At 41.7% G+C, this 25961-nt stretch overlaps 1 protein-coding gene across 1 annotated transcript; it reads right to left on the bottom strand.

Moving 5' to 3' along the window:
• Nucleotides 1-3360: 3360 nt before the first annotated feature.
• On the bottom strand, nt 3361-17843 carry PLA2G12A (phospholipase A2 group XIIA). The gene is made up of 4 exons (XM_061419414.1): nt 17436-17843; nt 10515-10591; nt 9189-9354; nt 3361-6630 (listed from the first exon to the last, which is right to left on the bottom strand). The coding sequence occupies exons 1-4, from the start codon at nt 17629-17631 to the stop codon at nt 6512-6514; spliced, it is 558 nt and encodes a 185-aa protein (XP_061275398.1). The 5' UTR covers nt 17632-17843; the 3' UTR covers nt 3361-6511.
• Nucleotides 17844-25961: the final 8118 nt, after the last annotated feature.

The following is a 25961-nucleotide window of genomic DNA, read 5'->3' as shown; positions in this document are numbered from 1 at the left end:
TTTAAAAAGTAACCAGTGGCAGACGGGGGGAAATGTGTAAGACACAACTTCCAATATTAGCCTGAGATCCGATTTCTAGAAATGGGATTTCCCAGGTGGCGCTCAGTCGGTAAAGAATCTGCCTGCAATGCAGGAAACCTGGGTTCGATCCCTGGATGGGGAAGAACCCCTGGAGAAGGAAATGGCAACCCACTTTAGTATTCTTGCCTGGAAAATCCCATGGACAGAGGAGCTTGGCAGGCTACAGTCCATGGGCTCTCAAGAGTCCGACACGACTTAGTGACTAAACCATCACCATAGGAGGCGCTAGTGGTAAAGAACTGGCCTGCCAGTGCTGGATGCCAGAGACAAGGTTCAATTCCTGGGTCAGGAAGATCCCCTGGAGGAGCTCATGGTAACTCACTCCAGTATTCCTGCCTGGAGAATCCCATGGCCAGAGGAGCCTGGCAGGCTATGGTCCATAGGGTTGCAAAAAGTCAGACATGACTGAAGCAACTTAGCATTCACGCTTCTATAAATATCACCCTTTTATATGAGAGAGAAAACTAAAATCTAACTTCCTACATGTGCTGTGGTTCAAAAAAGCACACAGAATATGAAATCAAAGGATTTTACTGACCCCATGCCATTTCAGTTCAGTTCAGTCGCTCAGTCGTGTCTGACTCTTTGCGACCCCATGAACCGCAGCACGCCTTGCCTCCCTGTCCATCACCAACTCCCAGAGTCCACCCAAACCCATGTCCATAGAGTCGGTGATGCCATCCAACCATCTCATGCTCTGTGGTCCCCTTCTCCTCCTGCCCTCAATCTTTCCCAGCATCAGGGTCTTTCCCAATGAATCAGCTCTTTGCATCACGTGGCCAAAGTATTGGGAGTTTCAGCTTCAACATCAGTCCTTCCAATGAACACTCAGGACTGATCTCCTTTATGATGGACTGGTTGGATCTCCTTGCAGTCCAAGGGATTCTCAAGAGTCTTCTCTAACACCACAGTTCAAAAGCATCAATTCTTCAGCACTCAGCTTTCTTCACAGTCCAACTCTCACATCCATACATGACCACTGGAAAAACCATAGCCTTGACTAGGTGGACCTTTGTTGGCAAAGTAATGTCTCTGCTTTTTAATATGCTGTCTAGGTTGGTCATAACTTTCCTTCCATGCCATTTACTGTTTGTTTTATTGTAGGTATAAAATATTTCTGAAATCACTTTGTTCCTAGTGCAGTGAAGACATGGAGTATCAGTATGTCCCTCATAAGCTGGTTGAGACAATTGAGTTAAATTACTGTATTCAGAACAGTGCCTGGCTTGTGAAAAGCTCAGTAAATTTTTATTGCCACCATCTTAAGCATATTGAAAGTAGACTTGGCCTTCTTTTGGTTTGACTATTACCAGGAAGTTGCTTAGGATGTAGAAGGTACTCAATAAATATTTACCCATTGAATGAGATTCATAATTTCAGCATTTGTACTCTGGACTTTACCCAATTTGAATGAGTTATCTGACCACCAGAGCTTCCTGTTCTTCAGCCTACTTTTCATGGTCTCCTCTACTTGAGCCCTAAAAATACTCCTTATATAGAAGTGGAACTCCAATTGGCTAACCTTCCATTTACCTGAAAGGAACAGATGAAAGCAATTAAATTTTCCCCCCAGATGTTTGTTATCTCAGAATACTGTATTGCCTTTAGAGCATATGGGGTGATATATTTTAAAGATTTATTTACCTTAGGAAATGTAAGTATAAAGTATTAGGATAGCCATTTCAAAATTGTAAGTGCTAAATTTTAGCCTTTTAAAGCAATAGCTATCCCCTCACCCTAACCCCATGAAAAAGGGTGTCTGTGATTGGGAAATAGGCTGCCAAGGTTCTAATCCTTGCTCCATCAGTTTATTGGCTGTGAGGCTTTGGACAATTAAGGCAGTTTAACCACTCGCAGCTTCACATTCTTCTCTTTAAAATGGGGACCAAATTAATTCAATAGTTAAGACAGAAACTGCCAAACGCCTAGAATAGTACCCAGCCCACAATAAGCTTTTGGTCGGTGTTATTTTTAGCTGCTGAAGATTATCTAGACAGTTCTCAAACTATGGCCTCCGAACCAGCAGTGTCCACATCATCTGGGAACGTACTAGAAATGCAAACTCTTGGGACCTGTATAGACATTATGGATGAGAAACTGCAGGTGGGGTCCAGGAGTATATTTTAACAAGCCCTCCAGTGACTCTGCAGCATGCTCTCATTTGAGACATAGACGGATTAGAATTCTACTGAGCAATCTGGTCCTTCTCAAAGAATGAAAAAAAAGAACTCATAGCATATCCATATTATTAAAATAATTAAGATATACTAAAGACCAAAAGTTACCTGACAGGATGGCTTGATTCTTGCCATTATAATAGTCACTTTTATGGAATTTACTGAAACTGAAGCTCTTAGTCAACTGTTACCTATCCAAGGAATGAAATATATGGGCTAAAGTTAAATTCAGAGAGAATTCTAAAACTTAAAACGTGGCCTTTCTTTTTTCAGTGTTTATCCCCACTAAACCTTGTTTTTTCCTATATCGAATTTTTATAATTCTGATTCCAACATTTGAGAGCCAACAAAGACAAGCATTGTTAAGCAGTCAGCAAGGAGACTGAAGGATGTTTCTGAAACCAAATTAAGCCTGAGACCAAACCAAGCATAACATCACTGCAGCCTGAATGCAAAGATGACACTGTTGGTCTAGTTTCAGGTATTTTGATTGGTAACTCTTCATTTAGTTCTGTTTCATATACTGGTTGAACCAACACTCTGAGGAAAAACAGCAAACTAAGGGGGCTGTTTCAAGCATCAGAGCCAGGCGTTCTGCAAGACCTGGATGCACTGCAGGTAGTGTCTGTGAACTGTGGCCAATGCAACGTTATCTGTGTGGAAGGGTCCTTACCTAATCGGTCTCATTCTACTCCCTAAAGTTAATAAAGCCAGTCTACAAAAGAGAGTTGTTTTTACAGAAAGACTCCATTATCTTCACTTTGGTAGATGTTATTCCTGTTTTGTACATAAAATAATGATCATTTTGACCTGACAATCTTGTGCTTCTATCCATACTGACAGAAATAGCACATTTTTACTTTAGGGAGAAGTAGTTATAAGCTAACAAAACAACCTTTTAATTAGTCCTACTAGTCTAGACTATTCTGGGGGGTCACTGAAGAAAGCCTGCTCAAGAAGATGGGTTTAATTTGCTTTTGCCCTCGTCTTTTAATTGTCTTCATTGCAACTTCTTTGTACCTCGGTTTCTCCAACTATGAAATGAGTACAGCCATATCTGTCCCTGGAAGAGGTGAGTCAAAAGACTTTAAAAAGACAGGCATTGTTTGAAGGCAATATAGTTTTATTATTTTAAAATATCAATATATGTCATGCAAAGACCTGCTAAAAGCTAGGTTTTTGGCATGTGATTTTGTTTTTTCATTAATGTGTTCTGTAGATAAGGAAAATACCATCCTTAAAACTTAAATATATGCCCTGTTGTACAGAATTCAAGTGAAGACAGCTTAATATATATACACATAAGTAATTACAGATATGTACATTGGTTAGTATACATATATTTCCTAGCTCTGTTTGGTGGGAGGGTCTCGAAGCAGTGACACCCTAGTAGAAACAAGCTATCCACTGTCTAGATCTCGGTTTCTACATGCCACTGGAAACCATTCTTCAATCAAAGTAACCTTTGAAAAGATGCTGATTCTAGGGCTGGGGCGGGGAATATAGAAGATGAGCCTGAAGCAACTTTCCTACTTTCTGGCTAGAAAGTATGGAGATGCTCAAAAGTTAAAAGGAGGGTGCAGGTCAAACACATACAGAGTCAACCTGACCTAATTCCCAACAGCCAAGCTGAAAGGATTTGTATATATTACCCAGAATACAAAAGAAATAAGCATGAATCCATACTAATACAAATAATTGAATAATAAGTGGGTGAGGGGGAGATTAACAAGAATTTCAAGTAGTATATCTAGATATAATCCCCTATCAAAATGTGGAATGTAATCTTGCCCATCCCCCACCTACCACAGCCAGGACTTGGTGACTGGTTTCCAAAGAACAGAAGCATAGGAAGGGAAAAATAGTAACTTCAGAGTGGAGAAAACTAACAACTACTACCTTAACCAAATGTCTAGAGTTAACCTAACGAGCTGGTAACAATCAACTACCAGTATGATTTGATGAGAAGAACTGGTCAACTCTTGGTTTTCTTCCTAAAAATCTATAACCCTAGTCCAAACACAAGGAAAGACTAACCCAAATTGAGGGACATTCTACAGGACACCCGACTGGTACTTCTCAAAACTGTCAAGGAAAACAAGCAAAGACAGAGGAACCATCACAGACTAGAGGCTAATTAGACATGATGACTAACTGCAGTGTGGTATCCTAGAGTGGATCCTGGAAAAGAAAAATGCCATTAGTGGAAATACTAGTGCAAGTCAAATAAAGTCTGCTGCTGCTACGTCACTTTAGTCGTGTCCGACTCTGCGCGACCCCATAGACGGCAGCCCATCGGGCTCCCTGTCCCTGGGATTCTCCAGGCAAGAACACTGGAGTGGGTTGCCATTTCCGTCTCCAATGCAGAAAAGTGAAAAGTGAAAGTGAAGTCACTCAGTCGTGTCCAACCCTCAGCGACCTCATGGACTGCAGCCCACCAGGCTCCTCCATCCATGGGATTTTCCAGGCAAGAGTACTGGAGTGGGATGCCATTGCCTTCTTCAAATAAAGTCTAGAGTTGCATTAATAGAACCAACCAATGTTGGTGCCTTAGTTAACATCAGGAATAAAGTGTATATGAGAAGCCTCTATACTATCTTTGCAACTTTTTGGTAAACCTAAAATTATTCCTAGACAAGTTTTTAAAAATCTGAACATAAAAGCTGCTTCTACTGATATCTGTACATTTATGATAATGAATTAAATATTTTACAAAGACATTCTGACTTCGTCCTCTTGAGAAAGCCAAGGTTGCCAAGAAAATCCATGAATCTATTTTAAGTTTAAAGCTACCCGGTCAAATATTGCTGACTGGAGTCTAGTTTGCTTACTTAGCCCTGAGGCACACACTTGCTTTGTTTAACAGAGGACATCTGTTAGCAGAAGAGCGCCATCATCTCAGTTGGGGGAGTATCAAGTTCTTAGCAATGACATATATTCCAAGTTAGGAAATGTGGTCTTTTTCCAAAACATATTTTAGTTCTTCTCAATGATTTAAAAAGATTTAGTGATTTAAAAAGAACCATTTCCCCTGGTACTGTCTTTCTCTGACTTTCCAAGCGGTTTATCTTAATAACTTTGGCCATAGGTTACCCAGAAGACATACACAGCTTGCGCTAGGGAAAGTCAACAGCCAGTGGTAAGCAAAGAATGGTAGAGAGACACAGCTGAAGTTCCCAAGGGGCTGAAGAGATTTTTCAGAGGCAGCTAAAGTTCTGGATTTGCTCTTAAATATGCATTAATAATTTTCAGCACAAATTGAGCTCTATAAAAGACAGTTTTTTGTATCTTGTTTTCCATCTCTTTTGATTCCAAAGTTAAAGACTTAAAAAAAAAAAACCCAACAATATCAAGAACAATTTTGTTAAGGCCAGTATTAGTAAAAGGTTTACAGTATTTTAAAAAATATCCCCAAATCTATTATGAAAAGCAAGTACTAAGGAGTAAATACCAAAGCATAATAGATTATATTGCTCTGATGTGTATTAAACAACTCGTCATTTTGTCTTACTGAATCCATCTTTTCTCCAATAGGCAAATTATAGCAAAATACGGCATTTGTCATGAGTGGTTCATAAAATGGGAATGGCTACGCTTCTGAATTTTGTTCATGTCATCTTGTAGGCACATTATATTAATACCTAGATATACTAGTTTTGCTTCCTAAGAGGTCCCAGCAGATGGTTCCAATTTTACAAGAGAAACAGACATGCCCTAGTCCTTGTGACTGTCCCATCATTCATGGAAATGTGGCTTATTCATTATGTTTCAGTGGGCTATGGAAAAACTGTATAGTATGTGTTAATTGAAAGAGCAAAAATAAAAGTCAGATCCTTCTGGGCATCTATGTATATTTTAAATTTTACAGAAAACAAACATACTTCTAAGTGAAGACTTCACCTATTTCCAAATAAGATGATGTTGAACATACCTTATCATGAATTTCACGTTTGACCTTATTTTTTGGTAAATACAGTTGTGAAAACTGAGTCATACTCTTTCTTTAAAAAACGCCCCCCTTACCACGCGCCGCGTTCTGTGACCGGTCACGGCAATGCGGCACACTAAGGCAGCAACGTCTGGGAAGATAACCTGCATTTGTCTCTGTAGCTTGAAGCTTTAATGTCAAAGTAAGGTCTTAAAATAATCCTGTCACAAAAATAAGGCAACTTCAGGCTGTAAAGACATTAGCTCTTTGTCAAGGGTTATGTTCTTCTGTCCTCATCTGCTGTCACCACTTGTCAGCATCTTCTTCAAAGATCGGTTTTTTCTTCGTAGCGACACCTACATGCGGCTCGTTGGCTGTCCAAGTACGGCTTACAGCCTAAGTGTATGACGCTGTCAAACAAGAGCTCCACGGTGGTTTCACAGGCTGCAAAGTAAGAAAGTGCCATCACTGTTGGGCAACTGCAAAGCATCACTCACTCGTCACATATATTACACGTTTCAGCCCAGTGTCAGGCACGGCCTTGGTGGGCGCTTAAATCTATTTTAGGTGAACATCTTCCCAAGCGCTCGCAAACTAGTCACATAAACGTACATACAAAGACTTTTCATTTCAGCCTCTTCACCTGTATGTTTTCTTTGCATGCAACTATTCAACCCAACTTTTTGTACCAGACAATGAGTCTCTCTCAGTAGCACTGATAAGCTCATCTCTGTTAGTTTCCCTGGTATCTGAAAAATACCATTAACAGAGAAGCCTGATGACACTCTTCAGTTTGCTCTTTAAGGAGTGACTTTTAGGTGCAGAAAAAAGTGAAGGTTAAAAATGGAGAAACCTCAAAACATTTAATTATAAGCCAATAGCTTTTAATGGTCACACATTTAAGAGGCTTAAAGTAAATGGACCTCAGTCTCTCTCTTTGACCAATATCCAAATGTGGTTAGGGAGGGGAGACACAGGAATCGAAGGTGTTTTTCCTCTGGTGGGAATTCTTAATTTTTTGAAAGACTGTAAGAAAAGACAATAGATTTAACTTTTCTTATTCTAAGAAACCTAGAACACCCAGGTAAGATGATCTATTTTTTAACATTTTTAAAAAAATTTTCTTGGCTGCACTGGGTCTTCATTTTTGTTCACCGGCTTTCTCGAGTCTCAGGGAGTGGGGGCTACGCTTTGTGGTGGTGCATGGCCTTTGCTCACTGCAGTGACTTCTCTTGTAGCCCAGAATGGGCTCTAGGGCAAGCGGGTTTCAGCAGTCGTGGCTCGCGGGCTCTAGAACACAGGCTCTAGCTGTGGCACGTGGGCTTCATTGCTCCATGGCATGTGGGATCTTCCCAGACCAGGGACCGAACCTGTGTCTCCTGGATTGGCAGGCGGATTCTTATCCACCGCACCACCAGGGAAGTCCAAGATTATCTTAATATACTTACAGAGACGTGGCACAGAGTGATTTTTAGTTATTCAAATACTTCTAGTTTCCAACCTTCAGGTTAAGAAAGAAACTTTTCATTACAAATTCTTGGCATTTTCAAAGTTTCCAAAAGACTGCACCATTAAGAAATACAACTAACTGCAGAAGTGTAAAGGTTATGATTATTAAATAGGAAATTACAAGGAAATCGGTTTCATCATTTAACATTAGTATATCCTTTGGTCAGAAAGCAGAAATGACATGTATCTGTGCTTCAGCTGGACAACTAGTTTACCTTAGCCAAAAGCATTTAAAGGGATCCAGAGAGAGTGAGTTCAAGCTTCACTTGGAACAGAGATTTCCTCCTCCTTATTACTTTCTAGTTATTACTAATAATAGGATTTCAAAATCCAAGACACCTGTGAGACTTGGGGAATACTGGAGTAGACAGATGTATGTAACTTGGGACAAGTTACTTCTTTCTGAACCTCAGTTTCCTTCCTTTAGAAAGGGGCATAATGCCAACTAGTACTTTGGGTTTCTGTGAACATCAATGAAAACATGTCTCAAGTATCTAGCACAGTATCTTATGGAAAGTGCTTAAAAATGGCAATTTCCTTTCCTGCCTCTTATTGCCCTTCCTCTTGTTATTTCAGTGTATGGTATATTCTTTGGCTTGTCAATAGGGGAAAAAAAAATCTTGTTAACTACTGGTATTTGTACAGCAATGTGTATTTCTACAAATAGCTCATTTTACCCTTATGACAACTCTACAAGATGGGTATTATCATTCTCATTCTATAAATGAGGATACTGAAACACCCAGTCATCTTTGCTGACTCTGCAATAACCATCACCATGAATAGGACTCCATGCTGAGCCCCATGAGTCCACTTAGCAAATCACTGAGCCTGGGGGTGGGTTTTGAGAACCTTCCCAACACAGAGACAGAGTTAAGATGCAAATCTTTGGAACTTCCTACTCCAAATCCACTGTGCTATACTGGGAACTTCACTGCATCCAGAGTTTCGAACTTCAGGCTCTGGATAATTAGGACTGTACTACAGGGCACAAGATCTTGGATGAATTCTTCACCGCCTCACACACCCTGCTCCCAAGGTTCCCTACCACTTTTTGCTTCGTGACTGTAAATCATTTTAGATGACAAAATCATCTCGGGAAATTGACAGGACTGTGTCACAACAGATAAGGTAATACAGAGTGAGAGATTTCTGTCAGTAAATCTGATACTGCTGCTGCCGCTAAGTCGCTTCAGTCGTGTCCGACTCTGTGCGACCCCATAGACGGCAGCCCACCAGGCTCCCCGTCCCTGGGATTCTCCAGGCAAGAACACTGGAGTGGGTTGCCATTTCCTTCTCCAATGCATGAAAGTGAAAAGTGAAAGGGAAGTCGCTCAGTCATGTCCGACTCTTCGTGACCCCATGGACTGCAGCCCACCAGGCTCCTCCGTCCATGGGGTTTTCCAGGCAAGAGTACTGGAGTGGGGTGCTATTGCCTTCTCCGAATCTGATACTAACACATGCTCACCCCCATGGCATGAAATCAGCCTTACCCTGCACGTGCTGAGCCAGCCCCAGTGTTTTCTGCACATCTCTGCAAATCTTGGACAGGCAAGACTGAAACGCCTCATCACAGTCGTTTTTGCTTTTGCCGCAGGTCTCATAGCACCGGTCATGTTGGTTGCAGCACTTTGTCAGGGAAGGGATGCCGATGTTAAGCTGAAAGCGATATTTGGATGGATTATTGTTGATGAAATTCAACCTTTCTCTGAAGTAGTACATTCAAAGAGACTTAGAAATCAAAGACAATACTGTTGTATAGATAATTTTCAAAATTTGTTTCTGCCTCCAAATGTTCTTCAGGTTAAATCTCTCTCCATTACTCTCACTTGCACCCCCCAGGTTACTGCATCCTCTCCCTCGAAACCGTGCCCCAAAGCTCCCTATTTTGCCATCTTAGAGTATCTGCAGTCATCTGCTGATAGCAAACAATTTCCAAGACATAAAACATAATTTTAAAAACAAAGAGATAAAGATAGGAACTTTAGAAGATTTTTTTCAGGGGCTACACAAGTATGACTTTTGGCCATTCCAAAGTATTTTGTACCTCCTCCCTCAATACAGTGTTAGTGTTACTCAGTCGTATCCTACTCTTTGTGACCCCATGGACTGTAGCCCGTCAGGCTCCACTGTCCATGAGGTTCTCCAGGCAAGAATACTAGAGCGGATAGCCATGCCCTCCTCCAGGGGATCTTCTGACCCAGAGACTGAACCTGGGTCTCCTGCCTTGCAGGCAGATTCTCAATACAATGTCCTTTTTATGAAATGTCACTGATAACGTCTAAGCTCCTACAACTGAATTTTTTTTTTTTTTGGTTTTTATGTTTAATCTTTAAGTGTTCGCCAATTTCCTAAAGATATTATTATTCCTTTTATTTAAAGTAATTTTATATGCAAAACCTTTGTGTCCAGGAATCACTTTCATAAAACATTTTCTTCCCATAACATTGGCTCAGATTCAGCCTCCCTTATAACAAACACACAGCTATCCCACTCAGTCTGGTTTCAACCCAGACAATCCTATGCTTTCCTATACTTTTTCATCCTAAGTAGTGTTACTTCTCTACTCCAAACTTTTCAATCATATTTGTGACATAAAGGAAATATCATTTAAATGGTATTAACATCTACAGGATTAGAAAAAACAAAACATGACTTTTACATTATTTAGTTCCATTAGAACTTATTGTGTTTTATCTATAGAAGATCACTATTATAACAAAGAAAATTATTTCTGAACCTGAGAACACACTGATGGTTTATCAAGTGTTACAAAGACTACCAATCATAAAAACTTACAAATAAAGAATAATATTTACATGAACACCAAACAGTGGGGAGCCACATCCATTCGGTGGGGAGGGTTTATATCCATAACGTGGGAAAGGCTTAGATCCTATAAAATACAAATGTTATAAAAATTAATTCTCAAATATGTTAGAAAATACACAGTTTACAATATGCTGGACTAGCCTTGGAAATATTTACTCTTTGATGCTGACATAAGTGAATATGTGTTAAATTGGATGAGCCTTAAAAATGCTGATTTGTCTACCAAATTATTTTTACTTCTCAAGCAAAATATGTACAAATGTATAGATGTACACATAGATGGCAGTTCATAAAGTGTTCTGACAGTTTATTTGTAATTCTACACCATATACACATATAAATCCTTATTCTGGACTTCTATTCCAGAGCTTACAGGCCAGACTGGGTCCATATGTATGAAACATAAATCCAACCTATTTTCCTGCACGTTCTAATGCTTATATTTTTAGGTTAAAATCTACAGGGCAAGAACTGTATCTTACGAACCTCAGTCACTGCTCCATTGCACACAAACCTCCATAACTACTGTGTGTGTGTTAGTTGCTCAGTCGTCTGGGATTCTTTGAGACCCCAGAGACTGTAGTCTGTCAGGCTCCTCTGTCCATGGGATTTCCCAGGCAAGAATACTGGAGTGGGTTGCCATTTCCTCCTCCAGGGGATCTTCCCAACCCAGGGACAGAACCGGCATCTCCTGAATTGCAGGCCTATTCTTTACCATTGAGAAACAACCTGAATGTCTATCAACAGATGAATGGATAAAGATGTGGTACGTAAATACAATGGCATTTTCCACAGCCATAAAAAAGGATGAAATAATGCCATTTGCAGCAACATGGATGGCCCTAGAGACTATCATACTAAGTGAAGTAAGACAGAGAAAGACATATCACTTCTGCTGCTGCTGCTGCTGCTGCTGCTAAGTCGCTTCAGTCGTGTCCGACTCTGCGCGACCCCATAGACGGCAGCCCACCAGGCTCCCCGTCCCTGGGATTCTCCAGGCAAGAACACTGGAGTGGGTTGCCATTTCCTTCTCCAATGCATGAAAGTGAAAAGTGAAAGTGAAGTCGCTCAGTTGTATCTGACCCTCAGCGACCCCATGGACTGCAGCCTTCCAGGCTCCTCCATCCATGGGGTTTTCCAGGCAAGAGTACTGGAGTGGGGTGCCATTGTCTTCTCCGATATCACTTATATCTGAAATCTAAAAGAATGGTACAAATCAATCTATTCCAAAACAGAAATACTTACAGACTTAGAAAACACACTTATGGTTACCAAATGGAAAAGGTGTAGGGGGAGGGATACACTAGGTGGTTGGGATTTACATATACATACTACTATATAAAATAATCAACCCACACCTATGGTACAACACAGGGAACTCCACTCAATACTGTGTAATAATCTATATGAGGAAAGAATCTGAAAAAGAATAGATATATGTACCTGTATAACTAAACATGGATGTGAGAGTTGGACCATACAGAAGGCTGAGCACTGAAGAACTGACACTTTCAAACTGTGGTGCTAGAGAAGACTTGAGAGTCCCTTGGACTGCAAGGAGATCCAGTCAGTTCTAAAGGAAATCAACCCTGAATATTCATTGGAAGGACTGGTGCTGAAGCTGAAGCTCCAATACTTTGGTCACCTGATGCAAAGAGCTGACTCACTGGAAAAGACCCTGACTGACTCAATGCACATGAGTTCGGGGAATCTCAGGGAGACAGTGATGGACAGAGAAGCCTGCAGACTGCAGTTCATGCGGTGGCAAAGAGCCAGACACGACTTAGCGACTGAACAACAATAACTAAATAGCTCTGCTATATACCTGAAACTAACACAACACTGTAAAGCAACTATACGCAAATATAAAATTTTAAAAATTTTAAATAAATAGAGAAGAGTTTAAGAAAAAGAAAAAAAGGTTAATTCGATATGGATACCAAGATTACAACTGTATTAATACTATTTTAAATGTTGTTATAAATGGTATTAGAAGCTGCTGAACATTAAAAGTACTTAGCACTTCTACTGGGTGCCAGTTTTTACTAAGTGCTAGGAATTAAACTGTGTTTCCCCACACCCAAATTTATATGCTGCAGCCCTATCAATGCATTTGGTGATAGGTTCTTTGGGAGGTAATTATGTTTAGATGAGGTCACAAGGGTAGGGGCCTCCTGACGGGATTGGTACCCTTTAAAGAAGAGGCCCAGAGAACTTACTTTCCTGCACTCCGCGCCCCCACCATGCATGAAGGCCGAGGTCTGCAAGCCAGGAAGAGGGCCCTCACCATAGAGAAGGGTTGGCTCAACCTTGATCTCGGACTTTTTAGCCTTCAGAACTGTAAGAAATAATCTCCTGTGGTTTACATCACCCAGTCTGTGGTATTTCATTACATCAACTTGAGTAGACTAATACACAGCACAAGTAAAAACTCAACAGCAGAAGAAACAACATGAGTCAAACCAAAAATCCATAGTGTGTTGTGGTCACTGTCTCCTAAAATACATAAGCAGAAATTACAAAGTATAATTTCTCAGCATTTGTGTACAGAAAGCTAAAGGGAAAATGGGCTATGAATAAGAGTTTTAAAAACAAACCAAACCCACTTCGCACAACTACACGCAAATACTATTCACTGACCTCATTTTTTAACTCAACAACTGCTCTTATCTTGATGCTTTCCATTTTATCATCTGCATGGGCAGTTGAAATCTAAAGATCCACCTGGACTAAGACAAAGGTAGTTCTTTTCTACATATGTTTCTTAATTTGGTTTAAATATTTTCAACAGACCAATGTCTTTCACCTGAAAGACACTGAAGCAGATGAGAGGCATAAGGGGAAGGCTACTGGGTCTCAGAAAGCTCTTACTATTGCATTTTGCAGGAAGCACAGTACAGAACTCCAACCTGTTTTCTCAAACACTTGAGAATTTAAATTTCTGATTATTAATCTCCAAAAAGCCCTAATGCCACTTTTTCCCCCTAGTATACTCACTCTCCTATTTTCCTCAATCTCCAATACTTCCTGGGGAAATGGCAACCCACTGCAGTATTCTTCCTAGGAAACCCCTATGGACAGAGGAGCCTGGTGGCCTACAGTCCACGGGGTTGAAAAAGAAATCAGACATCACTGACCGACTAAACAACAACAACCAACATTTTCATTCCCACCTTCTCACTCAGCACATCACCTCTATTCCTACTTCACTGAGAAAACCAAGGAATGAGAAGAGAACGTGCACATTACCCCAACCGGCATGTGCGCCCGTATCCTACACCTTTGCTGCAATTAACAGAGAAACGCCATCACTGCTCCTGGCCAATCAATTTATGTACTAGAACTCACTCCTCTCATTTACCAAAGGCTGTAACTCCAGTAATTCTCTTTTCTCTTTTCCTCATTAGTGTTTTTACTCTCTACTAGTCATTCTCAAAAGCATACAAATATGCTATTATTTTCCTAATGAATCACAAAACTATCTTTTCCATGATATCCCCCCTTTCAGTTAACATCAACTCCATCCTCACAATTACTCAAGACTAACAACTCTGGAATCCTTTTTTACTCTACTCACACCCTCCTTCTAAGCTATTAGTAAACCTTTTAAGCTCTTCCTTCAAAATATATCCAAAATCCAACCACTTCTCACCACTTTTATTCCTACCAACCGGAACAAAAGGACCACCATTTTTGGTCTGAATTCCTGCACTTGCCACTCTACCTCCATTCTTGCTCCCTGCCCTCCATTTCCCTTGATTCTTTTTATTCTCAGTACAACAGCCAAAGGGATCCTGTTAAGACATCAATCACTGAATGAATTAATGGCTTACTCATAATTAAAAACACTTTACAAGCCAATTTTTATTTTCTATATTTCAAAGGAAATTGGAAATTTTTTTTCCCCTCAATGCTCTCTGCTGTCAAGGAGAAAAAAGTTAAAAAAAATAGTGGCCATTAAGTTTTCTCCCCTAAGTTACTTTATTTCACTCTCAATAAAGCCTTGTTCCCACCCCAGGGAGGATGGCCAGGGGGAGAAAGTCTTCATACAGCTTCTCCTTCCACAGAGCAAAGATAGATGAATGCAACAAATCTGTGCCCTTTAATTCAACACCTCTTCTGTCATTAAGTTTTTTTTTTTTTTTTTTTAAAGGCTCCCTTGACTTCTTTATTGCTGCTGCTGCTGCTAAATCGCTTCAGTCCGACTCTGTGCGACCCCATGGACAGCAGCCCACCAGGCTCCTCTGTCCACGGGATTCTCCAGGCAAGAACGCTGCAGTGGGCCGCCATGTCCTTTATTGCTACATCCCTTAATTACCATGCTCCTCCAGTTTTGAGATTTGTCTGTTTCTATTTGGTTCTGATAAGGTCACTCAACACTTCAAAATATAGGAAAGGTTGAAACACTGTTCCAGGGAGACTTCTCAAGTAACAGCAATTAAAGAACAATTTTCATTATGTCAAAATTATTAATTTGGTGATTTGGAACCTATGAGTCCTATATGAGCAGACAGTACTTACTAAGACACAAAAAGATTTTCACTGAAACATACCATTTCCTAAATTCTCAAGTTCATTTGTGTTTTTTATGCTGGAAACTTTGCTCTAAAGGGTAAATTTAGTGAGGCTGTGGAAGAGGTGTAAGTAAAAGGGAAGATTAAAACAATATTTTTAATAAGAATAGTATCCATGGATCCTAGAGATTGTCACACTGAGTGAAGTCAGACAGATAAGGAGAATCAGACACCCCTTATACGTGAAATCTAAAAAGAAATTATACAAATGAACTTATTTACAAAACAGAAATGGATTCACAGACTTAGAGAACAATATATGGTTGCTAAGGGAAAGGGCAGGGTGAAGGAATAGTTAGGGAGTTGGGATGGTCATATACACATCGCTATGTTTAAAATGTCTAACCAACAAGGTCTTGCTATACAGCGTAGGGAACTCTGCTCAGTGTTATGTGGCAGCCAGGATGGGAGGGGAGTTTGAGGGAGAATGGATACATGTACATGTATGGCTGAGTCCCTTTACTGTCCACCTCAATCTATGGCAACATTGTTAATCAGCTATACTCCAATACACAACAAGTTAAAAGAAAAAGAATAGCATCCGTTTAACTTCGGAGACATTTTAAATGTAATAAAATAAACTCTAGAACCCTTACTCATAATCAGTTTATGAAGACTGATCCTTCCAACTTTTCCTCTCTCAGTAAATGGCAGCTACATCCTTCCTTTGGCTCAGGCCAAAACCTACAGAGTCATCCTTGCCTGGCCCTTCAGTTCTGGTGCTTTATGCTGGTTGTTGCCTCTGCCTGGATTGTTCTTTCCCTAGCTCATCACGGTGTCACCTTCACCATTTCAGACTTCTTCTAAAGGAGTATCTCATTAGTGAGGCCTTCCATGAACCCGTTTAAAAGAGTAAACTAACCGCCTCCCAGCACCACCACCGTTGGCTCCTTGCTGCACTATTCTGGAAGTGCTGGCACACTTCAGACCTCCACACACTGCAGACCTGGCTGATTTTACTTAGTCTTCAGTTTACTGTCTCTCCGAACCAGAATGTAAGCGCCATGGACACGGATTCTGTAGGTTTTATTTCCCATTTTCCCATTTTTCTGTCGGTTTTGTTCACTGCCAAATCTCCAGTTGGTGGAACACCTGCCATAAACCAGGCACTCAAATATTTGTTTAATGAATGGGGATGACTAAGTAAAACGCTGACGTCTGTCTCCAGAAAAGCAACCATTTGATCTTCAAGCTACTCTCTCATTCCTCCTAACAAGCTCTAAAAGGACAAAAACACCTTTCCTGATCGAATACTGGTAGTAGCATTCAGGCATCCATTTAAGAAGGAATATTTAGCAGTTCATTGCTTACAACATATAATTCATTCTTTACCTGCATTAACAGAAAAGCAGAAATTATGACTGCATGTTACATCATGCTGTCACATGACAGTCCCTTTAAATTCACCTATGTTCAGTTTTACCACTAAAGTCACCGAGTTGCCTTTTACTTTGAGCTGCCAAACATGATATTAACTAGGCCCCACACTTGTCCACATATATGGGAAACATGGTCTCCCAATTACTGTTAGCATTCTGAATTTCAAAAAAGAAGCCCAAGTACCTCATCTGAACTATTATAGCATTTAGGCATTCAAAAAAGTCAAGGGCTTCAAAAGAAAGATCTCTGCCTGAAATACCAAGGTATCACCAACAATGACACCAAACAAGTCCTCAGATTCAAACAGAATTCAAGCTTAAAAATATGAAAAAGTAAATCAAAAGAATAATGTTAATAGCAACCAACAATGAGAAGGCAGGTCACTGACATCTAAGGAAAGAAAATTCCCATCAAGTATTGATAGAATCGTTCTAGAAGAGTCAATCGGAACTCTTTCTCAATAATCAAGTACACCAAAGTCTGTACAAAGGTCGCAATTTATTTTCTGTAGCTTTAAAACTTAAACCAATTCTTGAAAAAGTTATCATAAAACAGCATGACTTGAAAATTCTCCGTATGTTTTGCATAGTCAGCTAATTTAAAGGCTCTAAAATCAGTCTGTTTCACTCCATCCCCATGAAGCGTATGTCACTAAGTTCTTAGGCAATCGTCATCATGCAATTGCAAAATATATATATATATATATTTCATATGCAATGAAACAGAATGGAGAGTACTCTCAGGAGACCTCTCACATTCTAAAAGCAATGGTGTGAACTTATCAGCAGGTTGCTCAATCACAAGAACGGCAAGATCCTAGCGGTGCTTACGTTTTTCCAAACCAGGGCCAGAAAGACATCGTCAAGGTTCGCCGGGCATCTCACACCTCCACGACCCCAGTCCCCCCAACAGCCCCGAAAGCATGGGCCCCGCAGGGCCTGGAGTCCCCCTCACCGTCACTGCACTTATACTGGCAGAGCCCGTCCTCGCCTCCCAGGAGGTCCAAGGCGGCGTTCAGATACATGTCAATCTTGTGAACGCCGTTCCGGATGGTCTTCAGGGTGGCCCTCCAGTCGGTGGTCTGGGCTTGCTCCTGGCACCTCCCACCGGCGGTCAGGAAGAGGACCAGGAGGACTGCGAGCAGGGCCATCCGCGCAGCGCCAGGCCGCGCCCGGTCCACCCGACGGAGACCTCGGGGCGCCCCAGGCAGCGGCGCGGGTCCGGGGCTAGGCAACGGCGGCCGGCTCCATGCCCACGCCCCCCGCCCGGCTGGAAGGCGGAGCTCGCCGCGCGCAATGAGCCCTCCCGCCGGGAGACCTTGCCGCGGCAGAAACGCGGGCGATGCGCACGCGCGGACCCGGGCCGGCCGCTGCGCTGTGCGCCTGCGCCGAGCGTAGTGCGTCAGAGGCGCGGGGCAGGTGGGAACGCAGAGGGGCCCAGGGTCCCTGCCCGCTCGCCTGTGTGGTGCTCCAGATTGGCCGGGGAGGCAGTACCACCTGGTGCTCGTTAGTACTACCTTAGGGGTTGGTTGTACTAACTAAATACCGTGCCGGGCCCTATATCCCAGACAGGCTGATTAAGTTCATCCCGGCGTCAGTGGGCATTGTTATATTTTGAAAGCTCTTCAAATTGAAGGGTGTTAGCGAGGTGGTGAACCCCCGTGACCTCCTCTGACTTGGGGGCGTGCGGCCCAGCTGTCGCGAACCGAGAGACAAGCTATTCAACGTGTAGAAAACGTCGGAGAAACAAGCCCCCCGTGGTCCCTTGCAGAGAGCGTTGGGAGGGAACCAGCTGAATCTGGTGTTTGAAACCGTGATTAACTGCGTGATTCATGGGATGAGAGTTCAGATTCGCAACTCCAGGTCTTGGGTCCTCACCGGTCTTCTTGGACTGCGGTGGCCGCGGTTGGTGGATGGGGACTGGAACATGTTAACCCAGGCCCTGTGGTGCCTGGCTGACAAATGTAGATGCTGGTTGAGAAATTTTAGAAGAAAATGGTTTGATAATAAAAACCATGAGTTTTCTTCTGTAATAGGGAAGAAGCCATACTATAAACTTCAAAGCATTAAAAACACACGCACACACACAATTTTCCTACTGAAGATGATATGTTGTAGCTTCATGGCTCCAGTGACGTTTCCCTGTATTTTTAATCCCAGCGTAATGCAGAATCCTGAAATAACAATTGCAGTAGTTTTTACCAGAGCTATAAATACCTAGTTATTTTAGTATCCTGGCAGTTTCCAAGAACTTTACAATAAGATCCAGGGTAATACTGCAAGTGTTGAAAATGGATGTGACCTTTCTATAAGAACTACACCAATAATTCTAGTTTGGCGTTTTGTGTTTGTTAAGCTTCGTGAGTTTATAATAAATGTGCAATGCAGAGCTCATAAGAATTTTGTGTCTTTATTTAGAGCTTACTCTGTGCCAGGCATTTCACAGACTTGCTCTCTTACACTCAACGCTTTTCAGGAATACAGCCTTTGGACAAATTAGAACCAGAAAAGAGCGTCCCTCCCCGGCTGACCTATGAGCCTACCCCCAGGCTAGGTTACTGGGGAGCAGCCAGGCTTAAGTCTGCCTTCAGATGTTCAGCCAGGAACCTCAGGGCTGTGATCAACTCGAACCACAGTGGAGGAAGAGGAGAAACGTGCTCGAGGGGTATTAACCTTTGTACATTAGGGGAGTTGAAGTGCCTACAGAGAAGTCATGTGATAGGATCCAGTCAAATCAAGGCCTCTTTCTCACCAGTTGCGGAATGAGAGCAAACGGTCCTAACCACTGGACCTCCAGCAAATTCCCAAGACCTCTTTCTGCCATCACAAGATGCCAAAGATTTTTTTTTTCTTAATTTTTGGACAGCACATTTCAACAGCTGGGAAAAGGAAACGCAGAGTTCTTCTTTTTTTGGTCTGCTTTCTGGAGCTTTGGGTTTCTCATCTCTAAAGTGGATGTTGTCCTACAGTACCTCTGAGGTCCCACCTAGCTCCCTTGACCAGGCTTGGTTCTTTCAGAGAAACTCGGTGGTATGGGACCAAGTCTTTTAAAGAAAAGACAAAATATAGCAATGTTACCTGGTTCCAGCCCTGTTATAGATGCCCCAAGTTTCTCCTTATACCTTTTCTGTATATGTATTCCTGGTAATCTCACCTAATTTCTTATACTCTAAATGCAGCCTCAGGTTTCCCAGGGGGCTCAGTGGTAAAAAAAATTCACCTACCAACGCAGGAGACATGGGTTCAGTCCCTGAGTTAGGACGATCCCTTGGAGAAGGAAATGGCAAGGTATTCTTGCCTGGGAAATCCCGTGGACGGAGAAACCTGGTGGGCTATAGTCCATGAGATTGCAAAAGACACGACTTGGCAACTAAACCATAACAAATACAGCCCCAGCTCTGCAAATTCAGATTTTGTCCTCTTTGTCTCAGCTTTCCTTAGGGGTTTAATCCTCAAACTCCATTTCCTCTGGCTGATAGAGATCTCTTTTTTCCTCAAACAAATCTTCTTTTCTACTATGTTCTTCATGGAAATCACTCTATTTTCCCAGAAAATAAGATTTTAAGTTTTATTTTCACCTTGTCTTCATAGTCAATCATTAGATACTTGTTCTGCTGTAGTGATTCCAAGATTTACTTTTTCCTCTCAATTCCTGCTGTCATATACGACGGTATGGCATTGATCACCTGATCAGCTACATAATCAGGGCTGATCATGCAGGGCTTAGCACAATATAAAAATCCAGGTCTCCTTGTTCAAAAATTATTAAGAATTTCAGGGTGTTAATGGGAGATATAGTCTGGAACCCTTCTGAGTCCAGGGCCTTGTGCAAATGCACAGAATGCTTGCTCATGAAGCCAGGCCTGATTGATAATATCATATAACTCTTAGATGACCCACTTCCATCTTTTCTTCTAACTAGTTAGCTTCAGTTCAGTCGCTCAATCGTGTCCGACTCTTTGCGACCCCATAGTTAGCTTAGAATGTTTAAAAAGAGCGTCCTTTACAGGACACTTTCATCTAATCAGGAAAGCCTGTATTTATTGTGACAGATACTATTGGTTGGAAGCCCATGGCTTCCAGATCTTTCCTGCTAGCAAATGGCTAGTTTTATCTATATACACTTTGCCTGTGGATTGGGCAGGAGCTGAAGCCAGGAAGCCAGTTAAGACAGTAAACTAGGTAAGATATTATTATGGCTTGGCCCAAGGGAGAAGAAGTGGAAGTATGAAAAGTGGTCACATTCTAGATATAACTTGATGGTAGAGCCAACAGGATTTATTGATGGATTGACTATAGTAAAAAGGGAAAGAGAAAACTCAAGGATGACAATAAAGTTTTGACTTAAACAATTGGAAGGATAGAGAGTTCTTACTAACTAAAATGGAGAGGATCCCAGAAATAAAAGATTTCAGGGAAAAATTAGAAAATTATTTTCAGACATACCATGTTTGAGAAGAGTATTCTGAATTCACAGTTCAGAATGGAGTAAGAGCTGGAACTAAATTTGGAAAATGTCAGCATAGAAATAGCTTTTAAAGCCATGGAACTAGATGAGATCCTCTAAAAAGTGAATGCATAAAGAGAAGCAGAACAGGGTCTAAGATGTTGGAGATCAAGTAACTAAGAATTAGTAGAAGAGACCAGGAAGAAACAGCCAAATGCAGCAGGAGAGTGCTACATTCCAGTGTATCTAAAAAAGACAGAAGCATCGGTTCAACTGGTGTGGAGGAAGATGAAGACAGAATACTGATCATGGGATTTAATAACATGGAAGTTACTGGTGAATTTTATGAGCACCTCTGTAGGGTACTAGGGTCAAAATACAGTTGTAGTCCAAGGAAGAAAAGATAGGAAGAGGGACTAGGGAAACCAATTATGGTGAAAACTATCAAAGCTAATTCTGAAAATATAGAATATTCTATTTTTGTGCTGATTCTTGTCTGAATGATTAAATGCCTTGGAATGGGAACTTCTGGGCAGCTGCAACTACGTCATTTTTTAGAGAGAACTTCCCAGTACAGTTATAAGTAAGATCAGTCAGATACCCTTCTAAAAACCCCTTATGGTCTCTTCACTGGACATGGACATCATGGTACATGATGGTATTAATGAAGTAAGAATGCAAAATGTATTGGGTTTAATGTAACATATTAACTCAGAATGCTTGGAAACTAGAATATTATGCAATCCTTTGACTTGTGTGAAATTAAAAAAAAATGAATGAAATGCTAATAATCATGGGAAGTTTCTGTTTTTAGTCTTTCCCAGTGTCTCATTAAATGGCTTCAGCAGTGTTATCATGATAAAGATAAATGCCATGTAGTGAAACAATTCCAGCCATAATGATCAATTTTGACCCAATGCAAAGGCTGGAAAGTTAGTTTCTAAAAGAGGCTCAAATTAAGGGGGAATAAGTGCTAGGTGGGGCTTCCCTGATGGCTCAATGGTAAAGAATCTGCCCGCAATACAAAAGACCTGGGTTTGATCCCTGGGTCAGTAAGATCCCCTTGAGAAGAGAATGGCAACCCACTTCAGTACTCTTGCCTGGAGAATCCCATGGACAGAGGAACCTGGAGGGCTACAGTTAATGGGGTTGCAAAGAAATAGACACGACTGAGCGACTAGGCAATGGCACCCCACTCCAGGACTCTCGCCTGGAAAATCCCATGGACGGAGCAGCCTGGTGGGCTGCAGTCCATGGGGTCGCTAAGACTCGGACATGACTGAGGGACTTCACTTTCACTTTTCACTTTCATGCATTGGAGAAGGAAATGGCAACCCACTCCAGTTGTTCTTGCCTGGAGAATCCCAGGGACGGGGGAACCTGGTAGGCTGCCATTTATGGGGTCACACAGAGTTGGACGAGACTGAAGCGACTTAGCAGCAGCAGCAGAGCGACTAACACTTTCTCTTTCAAGTGCTAGGTTCTAGCCTCTGCCTTAAAAAAAATTAATGGTTTGATAGCTTTCAAGCTGGAAATGAAGTGAAGGACAAGAAATGGCTGCATCAGATCTGTGAACAAGGTCTGCTTCCATAATCTTAATATGTTGAAGGTAATGACTCTTTGCTTGGGAAGGTCTACCATCAGACCTTTGGGCTTCTGTACCAAAATACCATAGACTAGGTGACTTACAAACAACAAAAGTTTATTTCTCATAGTTGTGGAGGCTGGAAGTTCAAGATCAGGGTGCCAGAATGGTGGGGTTCTGGAGAAAGCCCTTTTCAGGGTTGTGGACTGCTGGCTTTCCACCGTGTCCTCACATGGTGGAAGAGGTGTGGGACCTCTGGGGTCTCTTTTATAAGGATACTAATCTCATTCGAGAGGGTTCCAACCTTATGACCTAGACACCTCTGAAAGATCCCACTTCCTGATACCATTATTTAACTTATATGCAGAGTACATCATGAGAAACGCTGGGCTGGAAGAAGCACAAGCTGGAATCAAGATTGCCGGGAGAAATATCAATAACCTCAGATATGCAGATGACACCACTCTTATGGTAAAAAGTGAAGAAGAACTGAAGAGCCTCTTGATAAAAGTGAAAGAAGAGAGTGAAAAAGTTGGCTTAAAGCTCAACATTTAGAAAACGAAGATCATGGCATCTGGTCCCATCACTTCATGGAAAATAGATGGGCAAACAGTAGAAACAGTGGCTGACTTTATTTTTCTGAGCTCCAAAATCACTGCAGATGGTGATTGCAGCCATGAAATTAAAAGATGCTTACTCCTTGGAAGGAAAGTTATGATCAACCTAGATAGCATATTCAAAAGAAGAGACATTACTTTGCCAACAAAGGTTCATCTAGTCAAGGCTATGGTTTTTCCAGTGGTCATGTATGGATGTGAGAGTTGAACTAAAAAAGAAAGCTGAGCACCAAAGAATTGATGCTTTTGAACTGTAGTGTTGGAGAAGACTCGTGAGAGTCCCTTGGATTGCAAGGAGATCCAACCAGTCCATCCTAAAGGAGATCAGTCCTGAGTGTTCATTGGAAGGACTGATGCTGAGGCTGAAACTCCAATACTTTGGCCACCTGATGTGAGGAACTGACTCATTTGAAAAGATCCTGATGCTGGGAAAAATTGAGGGCAGGAGAAGGGGACAACAGAGGATGAGATGGTTGGATGGCATCACCACCATCCAATGGACTCAATGGACATGAATTTGGGTAGACTCTGGCAGTTGGTGATGGACAGGGAAGCCTGGTGTGCTGTGGTTCATGCAGTCGCAAAGAGTCAGAAAGGACTGAGTGACTGTACTGAACTGATACCATCACACTGGGTATTAGAATTTCAACATATAAGTATGGAGGGTCAATGTAAAACAATAAAACAGCCAGTTATTTTCCCAATAAAACAGGTTTATTCTGGAGCAGCAAAGAATTACAATTCAAGACATGCCATTGTCCTGAACCACATCCAAGTCCACATTGCAAGCAAAGGAAAGGAAAGTCTTTTATAGAGGATATCGGGAAGTTGGGAGGGGCCTGTTATAAATGAAAAGGCCATTGGAGAAAACTCTGAGCTTGATGTATACTGGCTTTTCACTGGCCAATTTGTGACACTCTCTCATTGGCTGAGCTGTTACCAGACAAGAAGAAAATCTTTTTTCCTTTTGCTGGTGGTAGTAAAGTAGTGTCACTTCCTCCTGAAAATGCAAAGTAGTTTCTTCCTGTTGGGATCTGTACCACTGATTGATATATAGAGGGCATATACATGAGAGCTTCCCTTTCTGATCACCCAACTGCATTTTAGTGAGGTTTCCCTTTATTAATTTTCACAGTGGAGCACAAATTTTCAGACCATTGTAATCAGGGAGAGAGATTTTCAAGTGACCTTTGTGGCTAGAATGTAAGATTACTTGGCACACAAAGAGGAAGCACTGGAGAAGATGGAAAGAAATCCACTTAAGTGAAATTGCAGGTTTTAGACCATCAGGATAAATTCAGGTGTGTGATTTCTCTCAGTAGGGTTTCTGACTACTTTCAAACCTCTGATTGATTTTGAATTTTTTATTTCCTACTTTATATTTTCCTACTATTTATCTTTGCCAGACTCCCATAGACAGCACAGCTTCCAGATATTCCTGACTAAACCTACTTCTATTCCTCTCTTCCCTTTATTTCTGCAATCAGTGTCAACACCGATCACCTCATTATCCAAGAGAAAACCTGGGAATTACCCTAGACTCCTATCCCTCTCCCTAGTGCCATATGTCTTCTGTCCCCATATATCATCTGTTTTGCTCCTTAACATATCTAGAATTAGTTCCATTCTCTTTATAGGGGCCCTGCTTTGGTTTCTCCATTCATCATTTTTCATTTGGATTATTCCAATGATCTCTTAACTCTCTTCCCTATTTCATCTCACTCCCTCCAATATATCTTCCGCAATGCCTCCAGCATGAACTTTCCAAAGTCTTTCATTGGTGCCAACTCTTTGACACAGGCCCTCCCTGACGTGACCTTTTCTTTGTCTCCAGCTCCTCAGCTGCACCCTGGGCTCCAGTCATGCTGAACTGCTCTCCATCCCTTTGGTGTTGAGTTTGGTTCCTCAAGTCACAGGGCTTTTGTGTTCATATCTGCCTGGAAAGTTTTTCCATAATTCAGATTAAACTCATCTCTGGGGAAGTCTTCTTGGACTCTTAAAGCTGATTTATGATTCTCTGATGAGGTTTCTTACCATTGTACCAGTCAAGTGCAGCTTTGTAATTTATTTTCCCATCTGCGTTATAAGCTGGTGAGTTCTGCTGCTGCTAAGTCGTGTCCGACTCTGTGCGACCCCATAGACGGCAGCCCACCAGGCTCCTCAGGGTTAAATGTGGTGACAGCAGAGTTCCACATCTAGTGACCTCTGTTTGTTGACCACCTTCAGGGAAGATCATGCTAACTCCCAGAAGCAGTGATGGCAAAGGGTCAATCAGTAGCGTCCAATGCCCAGCCTCTGCAGTAGGAGCTAGGCGTAGAGCCTGGGACTCAAGCTAGCGGCAGTGGGAATCTCTGATGAGCAGTCCTACAATGGTCTTTGTTGCCTCCAACTTTCTGGCTTTTTTGGAGATTCTGTGAACTGCACAATATATTTGAATAAATCTTTTTTTTTTTTTTCATTTAAGCAATTGATTATGTTCTTTGCAGCCAAAGATGGAGAAGCTCTATACAGTCAACAAAAACAAGACCAGGAGCTGACTGTGGCTCAGATCATGAACTCCTTATTACCAAATTCAGACTTAAATTGAAGACAGTAGGGAAAACCACTAGACCATTCAGGTATCACCTAAATCAAATCCCTTATGATTATACAGTGGAAGTGAGAAACAGATTTAAGGGCCTAGATCTGATAGATAGAGTGCCTGATGAACTATGGAATGAGGTTCGTGACATTGAACAGGAGACAGGGATCAAGACCATCCCCATGGAAAACAAATGCAAAAAAGCAAAATGGCTGTCTGGGGAGGCCTTACAAATAGCTGTGAAAAGAAGA

The sequence above is a fragment of the Bos javanicus genome, chromosome 6 (genome assembly GCF_032452875.1).
Source record: "Bos javanicus breed banteng chromosome 6, ARS-OSU_banteng_1.0, whole genome shotgun sequence".
NCBI lineage: Eukaryota > Metazoa > Chordata > Mammalia > Artiodactyla > Bovidae > Bos > Bos javanicus.
The sequence above is the reverse complement of the archived record's forward strand: the minus strand, read 5'-3'. Positions and strand labels throughout refer to the sequence as shown.

Excerpts from the sequence above, each read along its gene's own strand:
- PLA2G12A (XM_061419414.1), bottom strand. The coding sequence starts at position 17,631 with ATGGCCCTGCTCGCAGTCCTCCTGGTCCTCTTCCTGACCGCCGGTGGG. Across the intron at positions 10,592-17,435 it reads CCAGTATAAGTGCAGTGACG|GATCTAAGCCTTTCCCACGT; the intron begins GTGAGGGGGACT and ends TGTATTTTATAG. Across the intron at positions 6,631-9,188 it reads GCTGGCTCAGCACGTGCAGG|CCTGTGAAACCACCGTGGAG; the intron begins GTAAGGCTGATT and ends CTTACTTTGCAG.